The sequence below is a fragment of the Penicillium angulare genome (assembly GCF_028827245.1).
Source record: "Penicillium angulare strain IBT 27051 chromosome Unknown utg000004l_segment0_segment0, whole genome shotgun sequence".
Classification (NCBI taxonomy): Eukaryota; Fungi; Ascomycota; class Eurotiomycetes; order Eurotiales; family Aspergillaceae; genus Penicillium; species Penicillium angulare.
This window is the reverse complement of record NW_026623163.1, coordinates 214,812-228,331: the sequence shown is the minus strand read 5'-3', so window position 1 is coordinate 228,331 and position 13,520 is coordinate 214,812. Positions and strand designations below refer to the sequence as shown.

Sequence of the window (13,520 nt, the reverse complement as noted above, 5' to 3'; positions counted from 1 at the left end):
ATCTCTATGATGAAGATCTCAAAACAACCCAAGAGATATAGCACCGAAAATAAAGCCAAGTATTGAGGCAGCAAGACTGAGATTGGGTAATGGTCCAGTAACCGCTGCACTTTGCTTAACAACGATAGTACCAGCATGAATCGTGGTATTTGCAAAGCCTGCTCCACAATAGTCGTTCACTATTTTGGCAGAGGGAATATAAGTAGAGTCGAGGGCTTGATTATCAACTGTAGCCCATTTCGCGTAAATATTCATAGTAGCTTTGAGGCACCGGTTGCATGTAAGTGTACCCTTGCTAAGTTGATTTCCAATCGGAATAAAATAAACATTGTAATCGTTCGGCGCCGTGGCGTTAGTGACAGCATCGACGAAACAGTAGTCTTGTGTATCGGGATCGGTGAGACATGTTGCTTGGTAAACAGGTTCGAAGGCCATAAGCTGAGTATATGTGCTTGTGACGACGGAATTGTTTGCATTGTAATCCGTGCCACAGTTTTCGCTACGCAGCATCGCATTGGCGACTTCAGTCATGATGGACTGGCACTTCGCAGCTGGTTCGGAACATGTAGTATCGAGGACGCGCGAGGTGGCGGAAGCAGAACTTAAATCGTGGAAGAATTTATTGGAGTTTTCGAGAAGTAAAGAGACGGCGTGGCAGTTTGTTACTGTCTTGTTGGCAAGGAAGGTATTGAAGTAGTTCACACAGCTTGAGTTGGCGAAGTTGTTGGATGATGTATCGAATGGTTCTGGCATTGAGTCTGATGTATCATTGGTATTGGCGGTCACTATGCCTCGTCGAAGAATTTCATGTCGGATATCATCTTCGCTCATGGGGTTATTGTCGCGAGGCTCGGTGGGTGAAGATCCCTCGTGGAGACTCGGACTGAGATCAGTATTAATGGTGGAGCTTGAGGCTGATTGTGGAATGTCTGAAACTTGAACTAGATCTGATATGATGGCAGTTGGACGAGCCACGGATGATACTGGCAATAAGCAGATAATAAGAATTATGATTAAGAGGGTATGGTAGAAAGACCCCAGGCTTTTGGATAGTTGGCGAATTGTACCGGGTTGCGACCGGCGACGTTGAGATGTTGATTTAGCCGCACTCGATCGGCATATACTGCGACAGCAGTCGCAGTTCGAGGATTTGGAACGAACGATGTCCTCCATGATGACTCGGAGAACACTGGATAAAAAAGAGCGACAAAGCCCCCAAGGGCAATATTAAAAGAGGGGAAAGACGCGACTGCGCTATCGACTATGCACCATGACCACACAGAATTCAATGGCCCCCAACAGCTGAGGCACTGGCACAGAGTGAACAACTTGAAGAGAGTGACAAGAGAGAGAAGATTAGGGAGACATTAAAATCCAAAGGTACGAACACCACCCAGGTGTCTTACTCTGTCTCGCACTATTTTTTACAACGTTCGGCCTAGAGGGAAAAAGGGCGTAATATACGGGGTATAAAGCAGGGAAATCGGCAAAGCACGGAGCACCGACCGGATCATGATCCTGTTCGAGTCTTTTTTTCTTTCTTTAATCTTACTCCCGAAGCTCATCTCGTAAAGTTGTACTAGCCAAGCCCGAAGAAGGACCAGATGGTGCGCTAATCCCTAGAATAGTCGGGTTGGCGTAGGACTAGATCGTTCTGTGGATCCCGGGATCCATAGGAGAGAGCAATGGTTCAGGGGCATTTGCTGGGCAGGGGCCAGTTGCTGACCATGAAATTTCTAAAAAGGGTTTGGGATGAACGAGAGACTGGAAGGATGAGAATGATCAGCCCTGATCATGGTTGGAATTGTTGTTCAGCTGGGTCGAGGCCTTTCGATTTGGCTTACTCTGTACATAGGGAACTAGGAACGCCTATAGTTAAGGATTTTATTATTGTCGATCGCTTGAAAAGTCGTAATCCGTACTCCGTTTAATGAGGTCTAACTTTATTGATCTGGTTATTTCGTGCTTTAATGTGCCCATTTCAATTGTTGATTTCAACCTTGTGCTATTCTTTATTCTCCTGTGGTAGATAAGCGTTGGACTACGCAGTATGAGGTCACTGCAATTGGATCTGCGCAATGTATAACTAACATGCCACAATTTCAATATAAAGAGACTGAAGACATATCTGCTTTGTTTTCAAATCACGATCAATCCTATGCCCTGTAACTACTCACTCTAAATACTAGTAACCAGCTTATCACCTCTTACACGGACCCAGTTTAACCCCCCGAGCCAATTAGCCAATTAGGTAAGAGAAGGAAAATCAGTGCAACTCGTCATTTCTTCCCCACACAACTCGTAGTTTACAATCATCTCTCATTCACAACGCCATGTCCGATTTGCTTGTGCCAGAGACGAGAGTATTGGCAGTTGCCAGCCATGTGAGTCTCTTTGAACATCCCAGCTTAATTCACAATTGCTAACGCACAGACCAGGTTGTCTACGGGTATGCGAACGAACATCCCACTTCAAGATGAATGGGTCATGCGATATAGGAAAGCTGATAGATACAGCCATGTGGGCAATACAATGGCCGAATTCGTCATGCAGTCTTTGGGATGCGATGTAGCTGCTTTGAATACAGTGCATTTTAGTAGGTTCTCGCCATCATCACTATCACCGTCACTGTCGCTGTTACCATTATCGGATAACTCCGATGACTCAATTCGGATCCAATCTCGTTTTATATTCTGCGAACTCAACTAATGCGAAACAAGGTAATCATACGGGTTATCGTCAGTTTAAGGGTACTCGCGCAACCGCACAGGAGATTACAGACCTTTATCAAGGATTATGCCAGAGTAACCTCACAGACTTTGACGTCATGCTCTCTGGGTATGCGCCGAGTGCGGCAGCAGTTGAGGCCGTTGGCGCTATTGGAATTGATTTGCAAACGAAGGCTGCGTCAACTCCTGGCTCATTTTTCTGGGGTATGTTTTTCATTGGGTTCAAGGGATGGGTTGAGGCCCCAACTTCAAGTTCAAGGCAGAAGGAAGCAATATCTAATTGTTCTTTATTATTATACAGTATTGGACCCGGTTATGGGTGATCAGGGACGACTATATGTCAATGATGATGTTGTCCCTGCTTATAAGAAGATGATTCAGTATGCAGATTTGATTCTGCCTAATCAATTCGAGGCTGAGTAAGTGCGCCAACAAATTTCTATCAATTTCAACTTCATTCAATCGACTCTGGATAAGCGCTCTAACCCATCCCATCTACTCAGAGTCCTTTCCGGAATCAAAATCACTTCTTTAGTCACACTAGCAGAAGCTATCACAGCCATTCATCGCATATACAAAGTTCCCCACGTCATCATCACATCGGTCCAATTACTCAAATTGTCCCACTCAGACTCTACTCCAAACCCACCAGATAACTACCTAACAGTCATTGGATCGACGACACGCTCCGACGGCTCTGCGCGTCTCTTCCGTATCGATGTCCCCGCACTCGATTGCTTCTTCAGCGGTACAGGAGACATGTTTGCTGCACTAACTGTTGCCCGGTTCCGGGAGGCTGTCTTCGCAGCTGGTCCAGAGTTACGAAATACAAAGTCGTGGGTCTCGGATGATGAGGTGGTTCCTGGTAATCTTCCATTGGCACAGGCTACGCTTAAGGTTCTTTCGAGTATGCATAGTGTGCTTGAGAGGACTATGGAGAGCCGTAATGCGGAGTTGACTGCTGCGAAGCTTGTGTCTGGGCCGGCGGCTGGTGGGGAGTTATCGGAGGAGGAATTGCAGAAGTTGGAGCACTTAAGGAGGACCAAGGCTGCTGAGGTGCGGTTGGTGAGGAATGCGAGGTTTTTGAGGGATCCGTTGGTGCAGTTTAGTGTACAGGATTGGTCTAAGGAGGATCTTCCGGATCAGTTGTAGATTTGTTGAGATGAGCGGTACAACTGGATGCATTAATACTTTGATGGACAAAATCACTTTGGGAGGATCGAGTCTGTAAATAGATTCAACATTAGATCATTACATGCAGCATTTCATAAAAGAATCATTTTTGTTTCTTTATATTTCACGTCTGTTTCTTTTTCTTTCTTATCGGATCGTTCGGGCATGTAATTCGTTATTTCCTGAGCTTAAATCCTTCAGATATACTCCGGTGTCCTTTTTCCAACCAACCCAACCTTATTACCCAGAGCTCCGTTCACGTCAAAGCATTGATTGTATCCGGTTACCAAATCTAAATGCCAGTGCTGCCAAAGCCGCCAGCGCCACGGACGCTCTCTTCCAACTCCTCGACGACAGTGACCTCGGGTGTGTAGATCTATGAAGCAGGTTAGACCAGTCTTGTTGAATTGAAAGTAAAGTAGACGACTCACGCGTTCCAGAACCAGCTGAGCGATGCGATCACCCTCCTTGACTATTATCCCGAAACATGTCAGTCAATTGTCATCTCAGGCCGAGAAGGAAGTACAAGGCCGATTCCATTGGTGATGAACATACCGGGAAAGTCAACGTCAGAGTGGTTAAAGAGCAACACTTTCACCTCGCCACGGTAGTCGGCGTCGATAACACCAGCACCAGTGTCGATGAAGTGCTTGGAAGCAAGACCACTGCGAGGAGCAACACGACCATCTATTTATTGAAAGACAATTAGCCATTGCGATTCCTTCGGTGCTTTTGAAGTTGTCCGCTCGAAACTCATGATTCAAATGCTGGACCACGGCGAGAACATATCACACGTACAGGTTCCCTCGGGCACAGCAATAGCAATGCCAGTATCAACCATCGCCTTGCCCTTGGCCGGAATCACAGTCTCCTTGGCACTGTACATATCGTACCCCGCAGCGAAAGCAGAGCCCCGCGTGGGGGGACGAGCAGAATCAACAAGCTTCTTCACCAGCAGGGGAGGAAGAGGCTGCTGAATAGAAGTCACGGCTGGAGCATTGGAGGCAGTCATGTTGTTGTTGTTGTCGATCTTAGTACGCTTAGGAAGTGGGGAGGTAGGAAGAGAAGGAGGTTCGCGGGTTGTAGTAGTTTCGGTGGGTGGGGTGGTCTCTTTGGTCATGGCAGAGAATCAATAAGCGAGACAATTGGAGGAGGAGAAGAGGAAAAAAAGAGAAAAAGACAATCCGATTGATAGATAAATATGGATCCCTTGGCCTAGTGATCTGAATAATAAATTGCGGTGTGTGCCAGTGGAAAGTGGGTTTTTTTTTCTTCTTCGTCCCTTGCGCTCACGCGCGTCCCACGTCCCAGCGGTGAAGGGAGTTTGATTGCACGCGCCCGCGTGTTAAGTGTTTGGGTTGTTTGCATTGATTGGAGCTCTCCCCGCTTACTGTTACGCCGAGGATGGTGGACCGAGGTTCCCCGGCTGTTGCTTGGAACTTGAACTTGACTTCTGTATATATCTGGGGGTTAACCGAACGCTTTGCTTTTTCGATATTGACTTTTTGAATGCTTCTTCTTTTATTTGTCGCTAGGAAGAATTATTGTTTGCAATCATGGCGGGAGCTGTACGCCAACCTATAGATATCCCCTCATTAGAGCGGTATATTGAGTCGAACGTGTCTGTGCTTAAGACTCCGTTGGATGTGAAACAGGTGAGTTTGTTTGTTGATTGAGATCTCAGACATAATTCAGATCGTACAATAGGGGATTGAACTTATTACTGAGACTTTGGTTCTAGTTCGGTTTCGGTCAATCAAACCCCACCTATCAACTTACTACTGCCGATGGGAGGAAGGTGGTACTGCGAAAGAAGCCGCCTGGCAAGCTGCTTTCGAAGACTGCTCATCGGGTTGAACGAGAATACCAAATTATCAAGGCTTTGGGAGGCACGGATGTACCGGTGCCCGAGGTGTTTTGCTTGTGTGAGGATAATGATGTGATTGGGACACCGTTCTACATTATGGAGTTTCTGGACGGTCGGCATTTTACTGATCCTTCGATGCCTGATGTGAGTGGGGAGGAAAGGAATGCGCTGTACGTTGAACCTGCACGATCTATTCAGTGGAGAATGTGATGAAAAGGGGAGAAGAGAAGAGAGAAAGCTAGAAACAGATGGAGGGAGAGGAAAGAGAAGAGAGAGAGAAAAAGGGAAATCCGCTGACTTACATCATGAACCTCTAGGTGGAAGAATGCAGTGCAAACACTAGCCAAGTTTCACTCAGTAGACCCCAAAGCCGTGGGCTTAGAGAAATTCGGCAAACCAACCAACTTCTTCGACCGCCAAATTGCTACATTTAACACTATTTCCAAAGCCCAAGCGGCCGTGGTAGACGCCGATACAAAGGAACCAGTCGGCGCTCTGCCCCATTTCGACGACATGGTACGATTCTTCGCCCAGAAATCAACTCAGCCCCGCGACCGCGGATCTCTCGTGCATGGAGATTACAAGATCGACAACATGATCTTCCACAAGACAGAGCCCCGAGTCATTGGCATTCTAGACTGGGAAATGGCGACGGTCGGGCACCCACTCTCGGACTTTTGTAATCTGAGCAGCCCCTGGATCCTCGAAGGAGCTGACTCCCAGCTGGAGCAGTTCCAGAGTGGCCGGGTCGATGGACTGCCAACTCGTGAAGACTGCATTAACTGGTACGCTGAGGTGGCTGGATATCATCCGGGAGAGGATATTCTTTGGGGAGATGCGTTCTTTGCGTTCCGAGGCTCCGTCATCATGCAGGGCATTGCGGCCCGGTTTGCAGGGCGGCAGGCCAGTAGTGCACGGGCGGGAGACTATGGGAAGCGAGCTAAGCCATTTGCTGAAGGTGCCTGGGAACGGGTGCAGGAGGTGCAACGACTTGCGCTGTCGAAGGCAAAGGGCAAGTTGTAAAAGTGGCCGGGGAGGAACCTTGGAAACCTTGTTAGAGTAGATGGGGCCCGAATTTCCTCCAGATTTTTTTGGATTTTTTCTTTGTTTACATACGTACAGCGCTGCGTAGTGGGTGATTATTATTTGCTTTTATTTTTTTTTATCCACTTTACGGCAGGGATAGGTACAGGGGGGATTCGTGGCTACCTGTACCTGTACCTGTACATGTACACATGGATGTATACATGGATCTTGCTAGTCTTACATGTACCTCGGGTACTTCTGTACATGAAGGATCATAAGGATGAGGCTTTCGGTTGTCAGCGTCAGATCAATGGATAAAATGTATATAAGCATTTTCCTATTTTGTTTTACTTTTCTTCCTTTCCTCTTCTTCTCTGCCAAGGTGCGAACAAGGTGCAAAAGCCTTCGCAATAATCGACGATTTGGGACATCATGGGTCCGTTTTCTCACGATCGTCCCTCTTCTGACCTGCTGGATTAGTCTAGGCGCTCGGTGCTAAAGTGCGGCAAGCGGGGTTAAGATGCGGTCAGCACTTGACCTTGTTCGGTCCACGAGTCGAGCCCGTATTGGTGTGCTGTGTCCAGCACCACTATCACGTCAATGCAACGCCACCCATGCAGAACTTTCTTTTTGGGTCTGTACATCTGGATTATTTAATAACTAGAGCAGTTGAGGGAGTAGGTGAAGGAATAGGAATTCACACTAATACAAAAATGGGGGGGGGTGGGATAGATCCATCTTTTCTCGGTGTTAACTACGGAATACGGAGCACGGAGTACAAGTACACGGATGGAATGGGCAGCCTTGAGAGTCGGAGAGTCATGATGGGATTATGTTGAGAACAAGGATAAGAAGTACTCGTGTCAGTACCAGGAATGCAAGCAAGCATTTACCGTCTTAGAGCCGTGCGTGACCGGGATGATTGGTCTGGGGCGAAAAGAGGGGCGGGAGGGGAGGAATGAGGCTGCGTTGGCCCTGCGGCTCTACGTGCGCAGTGAGGCTCAGGGAAAACAAAACGGACCGAAATTGAAATTCTGAAAATTGAAAGTCAACAAAACCCGGACTGGGCTGGAATTCACGATAATATCCACCGTAAACCAGGTAACTTAATTAAAAAGGAATTCTCCCTAGAATCAAAATAGAACGGGGAAGCCGGCTATGAAGGGGAAAGAGAAAAAAGGTGAAGAACCCACTTTCCACACTAATCCCATGCCTGGTTAGTCGGGTACTCGCTAGTTGCGGTTTCTCGTTAGTATTCACCCAGTTAGAAGACTGCTCTCGGTGCGGGCCGCTTTATTGCCCTTTTGAAGTGCCAGCACAAGCCAGCAAGGCTCTGAACACGCAATGTGTGCGTTGGCAGGGAATCAGAATCTAATTAGAATGATTTCATGTAAGCCGAGAGACAGACACAAACAGAAGCAGATTTGGCCCCCCTGGAGTGTGGTCTGGTCGTGCAGGTTCTCTTTCCCGGGTTTCCAAGAGGAGAGGAGGTCTAAGCTGTAAAGCTGTGACCGAGCCTAACTTGAGAAAGTGGAGCCCAGGCAAGACAAAAAGCAGAAAAATGGGAGGAAATTAAATAAATTAAATAATGCGAAAAAGGAAAGAAAAGAGGGGATTGGCACCACTGATGCGGCTGGATCTCTCCCCGGTTGAATCTTCCGAGAATCCACTTTTTGAAGAAGACGAGAACGAGAGGAAGAGAAATGAGAATGAAAATGAAAAGGTGGAGCCCGAGAATTAAATATGAGGAAGTGAAACAGAGAGATAGCAACTTCCAAGGTTAGAAGATTCAGGATGGGAAACGTTTAGGTACTATGTACCTACAACGGGGCGGTATTATACACGGCACCTACCAGTAGTATGCCTATTGTCCAACGGGTCTATTATATGGGTATAGTCTAGGTATTATTATAATTATTATTATCTCTTCTGCATTCAAGTGTCTAGATCAATAATCCGATCGTATGGAGATATTAGCCAGAACCATTACTGTATCCATTACTGTATACTAGGTATGTGCAACTCCCCCTTCGTTGTCTCCCCCGTTGTTCTCCCCCTTAATCCTCCGAGGATCATCTGCCTCGTCAGCAAAGATAAGCAAGAACACAAACCAACACATAGGTCATAGTTTAAGATTACCATGATAATTCGATTAATGTTCATCTTAAACACCGGGTCTCTATAATTATCATAAAATACAGAATAAACACCCGAACTGAGTGCCCAAAATCCTCGTCTATGCGGGGAATTTCGCCAGAGCCTCGGAGACTCCACTGTGCACTCAAGGGGAATAAATCACTCTCAGAGCCGCAAATTGATTTGATTTTTATGTTTTTATTTTTCTCTTTTCTCGTTTCTCCCCGCTGTTTTTGACGTGAATGATCATTTTCCCCCTCTTTTCTCTCTCTCCTTCTTGTTTCCCAACGCCCCCTTTCTTCTTCTTTTCCCCTCTCTCTCTTTCTCTTCTGATTCCTTAATGGAGTTGTCTTGTTGAGCCTCATTGTTACCCGTTTTTTTTTTCCCCTGACTTTTCCAGACTTTGGTTCTCTCTATCTATCTTTCCCACTTTGCGGTAAGTTGTTACTTTATTCTTTTTCAGCCTCATCTTGCTTTCTCTTTTCCCTTAACCTGCTCGTCAATTTGTTACTTTTATTCTTATTCTTATTTGATACACTCATCATCCTATTTCTTCTTTCCCTGTTTTCCCACTTTTTGTTTCCCCCCCCCCTTCTCGCACCCACATAATAAGTGGGTGACGACACTACTGCTGCTTGTTCCATCTAACCGCCGGGCATCACTCGTTTGATGTACTTGATGTTTCGGATTAGAACCCTTTACATTCCCCAGCTTCTATCATTGGACACAAGATAAAGTAATACTCAAGAACTCTTGGAGCTAATTTTTTTAGACGGGTCGTGCCCTTACATATTATCTCTCTCTCTATTGCCCATTTCCCCGCTAGCTTCATGGATCGGCTCTCGACTCCCTAACCTGACGTCTTACACATCACATCCTCCTCTCCCTCGCCTCATGCACCCCCGCCCGACTCTATGACGTCCGACATTTACGACTCGGACGATGCGATGAATCGCTCCCCACGACTGGTAGCACAAAAGATCAATTATGGGCTGGAAACTGAACGTCCCCCGTTTGTTTCCAAGGAGGACGAGTGCGCCAAAGGAACGCCTGATCGTTCCCGTAAGACGCAACACACCGACACCCCAATGGCTACGGGTTACGGCGATGGCGTGCTGATGAGGTTTTTGGCACCAGACCAGCCGGAAATCGCATTGCATGCTCAGGAGCATCCGCTGGACTGGTCGCCCAAGCAGCAGGCTCAGGGAAATCGAGTTCAGCCTCCTCCTCCTAAGGATCATCCCCCGTTCAAGTTCGATACAGAACCCAATAAGCTTCCACCAATACAACCAGCAATTGCCTCGGCCACTAGTACGACTACGAACTCGAACACGAATACTGCCACCCCGTCTACGACGACGACTATATCAATCACGACTCCTGCCACTATCACATCCCCAGGTAAAGAGGTGAAATTGGAAGATCCGAACATCAAATCCCCACCTACCTACCGTGCTCCTACCCTCCCTCCGCCCGTACCATCCCAAGAGGTCATTAAACCTGGCTTCACCTCTCCCCGACGCCCTCGTCTCCTCTCCCTCACGGCACCCCCGGTTACAACAATATCCATACCTTTAGGACCCGATCATCGAAGAGCCTCTACATCTGAAGGCTTCTCCCCTCCCGATTCCAGGAATAACTCCGACCTCAGACCCCGTATCTCCCTCCCATCCCTCCAATCCCTCTCGCCTCCCTCTTCTGTTGGTGGTCCTTCCCCAGACACTGGCAGCTGTCATAATCAAACTCTCCCTTCCATTCAATCTGCATTGGGGCCTGAGCTCTCATCTCGGATCAATGGATGTTCTCCCGCTTCCTATTCTTACTCGCCTGCTTCATCGCGCAACAATTATTCCCCCCATGAACGCCATTTATCTAGCCATTTACCACACCAGATTCCACCCAGTCCATTCTCTCATTTCTCGCCTTTGAGCACCAAAGATATCTCCAATAATCCTTCTCCGGCCTCTCAACCTTCTTTCTGGCGAACTCCTACTTCGGCCGTATCGGTTGTACCTTCTCTTCCCCCACCTCCTCCACCTCCACCGCCACCTCCGCCCCCACAATCGTCTGATGCCACTGCGATCAATCATAATCATAACCCGCCTACGCCATATGATATGTCGCCCATGACGGCTAAGAGCCCGACTGCAAGTTATCCTACTCCGACAGAACCTGTGGCCCCCACGGCTGGGGATCGGGCTTCATTTAGTTCGCATCCTTCGCCAAATGGAGGAATTACGAGTATTGGCAGCTACAAATGTACACATCCTGGATGTACGGCGCCACCGTTCCAAACCCAATATTTACTCAAGTAAGATTTATCTCAATCGGGAATATGAATCCCCCTCCCCATCCTCCTTTTTGCTCCCCTTGTGCTACCGCGAACTCAATCCACTAACCCACATCCAGTTCTCATGCAAATGTGCATTCTCAAGATCGGCCACATTTCTGTCCTGTAGATGGCTGCCCTCGCGGTTTAGGCGGGAAAGGATTTAAACGTAAAAATGAGATGATGCGACATGGTCTGGTACACAATTCACCTGGCTACGTCTGTCCTTTCTGTCCGGATCAACAACATAAGTATCCTCGACCGGACAATCTTCAACGGTACGTAATAGTTTAACCTCCAAGCCTAACCTTGAGCTTAAGAGCTTAAGAACTTAAAAGCCTCCAAATTTTCTTTCTCGTAAACCAATGGCTAATTCTTGACCACTTACTTAGACATGTTCGAGTCCATCACGTTGATAAAAACAAAGATGATCCTATTCTTCGACAAGTTCTTGCTCAGCGTCCTATAGGCAGCACACGAGGCCGTCGGCGGCGACTGAACGGGTGAATTCATTTCGGGTTTTTCATGATTTGCGATTTGCGATTTGCGACTTTCCGATTCTTTAGCGCTGCGACCCACTGAGGGGGGGCATATGTGATATCATCCAGTTGCCCACCCGCCTCGGCACTGTTTTTGAAACAGAACCTCTTTACGCGTGACGAATTTCCCATTTTCTCTTTTGTAATATTTTTTTTCTTTTCTTTTTCTTTTTCTTTCTCTTTCTCCATCTTCAATCATTTCAGCAGCGTTGTTTTCGTCCCTGGTCCTTTTTTCATCTTTCTTTTAAATATACTCTTTCCTGTTGTGTTTGTTCCTTCGATGATACCACATGTTACCCTGTTAGAAGCATGATGATACACGGACCATTCGTTACTCTGTCTTAGTTATTATTGTGGGTGCTTGTCACCGCTACTTCAAAAAGGTCCACTCGTTATTCCTTTCTCTTCTCTTCTGTTGATCTCTTTCTCTCTCTATCAGTCACTCTGTCCTTTTCTCTAGGAGATGGTTTCTTCCCTCCCTTGTATGGAATTGGATTGAGGCTAGCTCAACATTAAGCAATTGCAAAATACTGTAGTTCATCATTGCTTTGCATCTGTACTGTACCTTGCGCAATGCTGTAAATAGAACACCATCTACTTCGGACATAGCTGCACCCTCCACACCACTTAATCTATTCTATTCTTACCTCTAGCCCTAAGGACTACATACTGCCATGATGTATTCTTCTCACCTCCTGAAGCTCACGGCCCACAAGGTGGCGTGACCCGCTCACCTACGTAGAGGGGCACCAGGGCAATGTCGATCATCAACTAGTGCACCGTGATCCATGGACCCCGTCACCTACTATATGAACCCCTCCATTCCCCCTATTCCTCAATTCTTTTTCTTCACTCTCGAACACTCTATCTCTCTCAATTCCTCCAAACAAAATCTACATCTATCACAATGGGTTGGTTCAGCGGTATGTACTTCACTCTATTCTTGATCCTCTGCAGCTTGCAACCCGTGGTGGGGACTGCATAAGGCTGTGCTGCGCTCCCGCCGCCAAGCCTCCCAAGCTTCCCAAGCATTGACTAACAACCTTGGCTACCAGACGACTCTCAGCAGCGCGAGCACCACGACCAGTGGAACAGCTCCCAGGAGCACGACCCCAGCGTCGTCCATGAGCTGATTGCTGGTGCTGCTTCTTACGAGGCTGCTAAGGCTTACGAGCAGCACGAGGAGCGTGAGGGTATGTGATTTCTATCCTTTCCTTTCCTTTCCTACCACCTTGCATTTTCTTTCCTATTCTTCTCACCACCCACCCACACGCTCCACATACCTACCCCACCAGAACCAGAACCAGAACAGAATGGAATGGAAATGAATTCCCACAACCACAACCACAGCCACAATGCGAAGCTTAGGACATTATCTGACTCAATTTCAATTCAATAGGCAAGGCTCCCTCCCACGAGAAGGCCAAGGAGATCATGGCTGGTTTCGCCGGTGCCTTCGTCGACCGTGAGGTTGAGAGCAGAGGTCTTGACTTCGTTGACAAGGAGAAGGCTAAGTACCAGGCTCGCCAGCACATTGAGAACGTTCCTGCTTCCCAGGCTGGATGGTAAATTCGCCGTCGGATTTGTACATAGAGGCTTCCAGGCATGATGTTGATGGCTATTTATCCATTAAATCAATGAATATATGATTGATTGAAAAAGATGAGCTTGACATGGTAGACAATACTCTAGAGTATTTAGTACCTATGACTGTATACTGT

At 47.3% G+C, this 13,520-nt stretch overlaps 6 protein-coding genes across 6 annotated transcripts; 4 read left to right on the top strand and 2 right to left on the bottom strand.

Annotated features, from left to right (window-relative positions):
• Positions 1–18: 18 nt before the first annotated feature.
• On the bottom strand, positions 19–1,173 carry N7478_004014 (uncharacterized protein; the record flags this gene model as incomplete). The annotated part of the gene is made up of 1 exon (XM_056920228.1): positions 19–1,173. One exon carries the CDS (start codon positions 1,171–1,173, stop codon positions 19–21), a length of 1,155 nt encoding a protein of 384 aa, XP_056778265.1.
• Positions 1,174–2,333: 1,160 nt separating this feature from the next.
• N7478_004013 (pyridoxal kinase) lies at positions 2,334–3,881 on the top strand (the record flags this gene model as incomplete). Its single annotated transcript, XM_056920227.1, has 6 exons — positions 2,334–2,384; positions 2,439–2,449; positions 2,499–2,596; positions 2,721–2,933; positions 3,031–3,148; positions 3,233–3,881. The coding sequence occupies 6 exons, from the start codon at positions 2,334–2,336 to the stop codon at positions 3,879–3,881; spliced, it is 1,140 nt and encodes a 379-aa protein (XP_056778264.1).
• A 313-nt stretch (positions 3,882–4,194) lies between these two features.
• Positions 4,195–5,022, bottom strand: N7478_004012 (putative deoxyuridine 5'-triphosphate nucleotidohydrolase; the record flags this gene model as incomplete). Its single annotated transcript, XM_056920226.1, has 4 exons — positions 4,195–4,278; positions 4,334–4,374; positions 4,458–4,589; positions 4,701–5,022. The coding sequence occupies 4 exons, from the start codon at positions 5,020–5,022 to the stop codon at positions 4,195–4,197; spliced, it is 579 nt and encodes a 192-aa protein (XP_056778263.1).
• Positions 5,023–5,458: 436 nt separating this feature from the next.
• Positions 5,459–6,792, top strand: N7478_004011 (phosphotransferase family protein; the record flags this gene model as incomplete). The annotated part of the gene is made up of 3 exons (XM_056920225.1): positions 5,459–5,557; positions 5,644–5,939; positions 6,087–6,792. The coding sequence occupies 3 exons, from the start codon at positions 5,459–5,461 to the stop codon at positions 6,790–6,792; spliced, it is 1,101 nt and encodes a 366-aa protein (XP_056778262.1).
• Positions 6,793–9,845: 3,053 nt separating this feature from the next.
• Positions 9,846–11,767, top strand: N7478_004010 (uncharacterized protein; the record flags this gene model as incomplete). Its single annotated transcript, XM_056920224.1, has 3 exons — positions 9,846–11,242; positions 11,341–11,538; positions 11,653–11,767. The coding sequence occupies 3 exons, from the start codon at positions 9,846–9,848 to the stop codon at positions 11,765–11,767; spliced, it is 1,710 nt and encodes a 569-aa protein (XP_056778261.1).
• Positions 11,768–12,706: 939 nt separating this feature from the next.
• Positions 12,707–13,368, top strand: N7478_004009 (DUF3759 domain-containing protein; the record flags this gene model as incomplete). Its single annotated transcript, XM_056920223.1, has 3 exons — positions 12,707–12,722; positions 12,855–12,992; positions 13,199–13,368. The coding sequence occupies 3 exons, from the start codon at positions 12,707–12,709 to the stop codon at positions 13,366–13,368; spliced, it is 324 nt and encodes a 107-aa protein (XP_056778260.1).
• Positions 13,369–13,520: the final 152 nt, after the last annotated feature.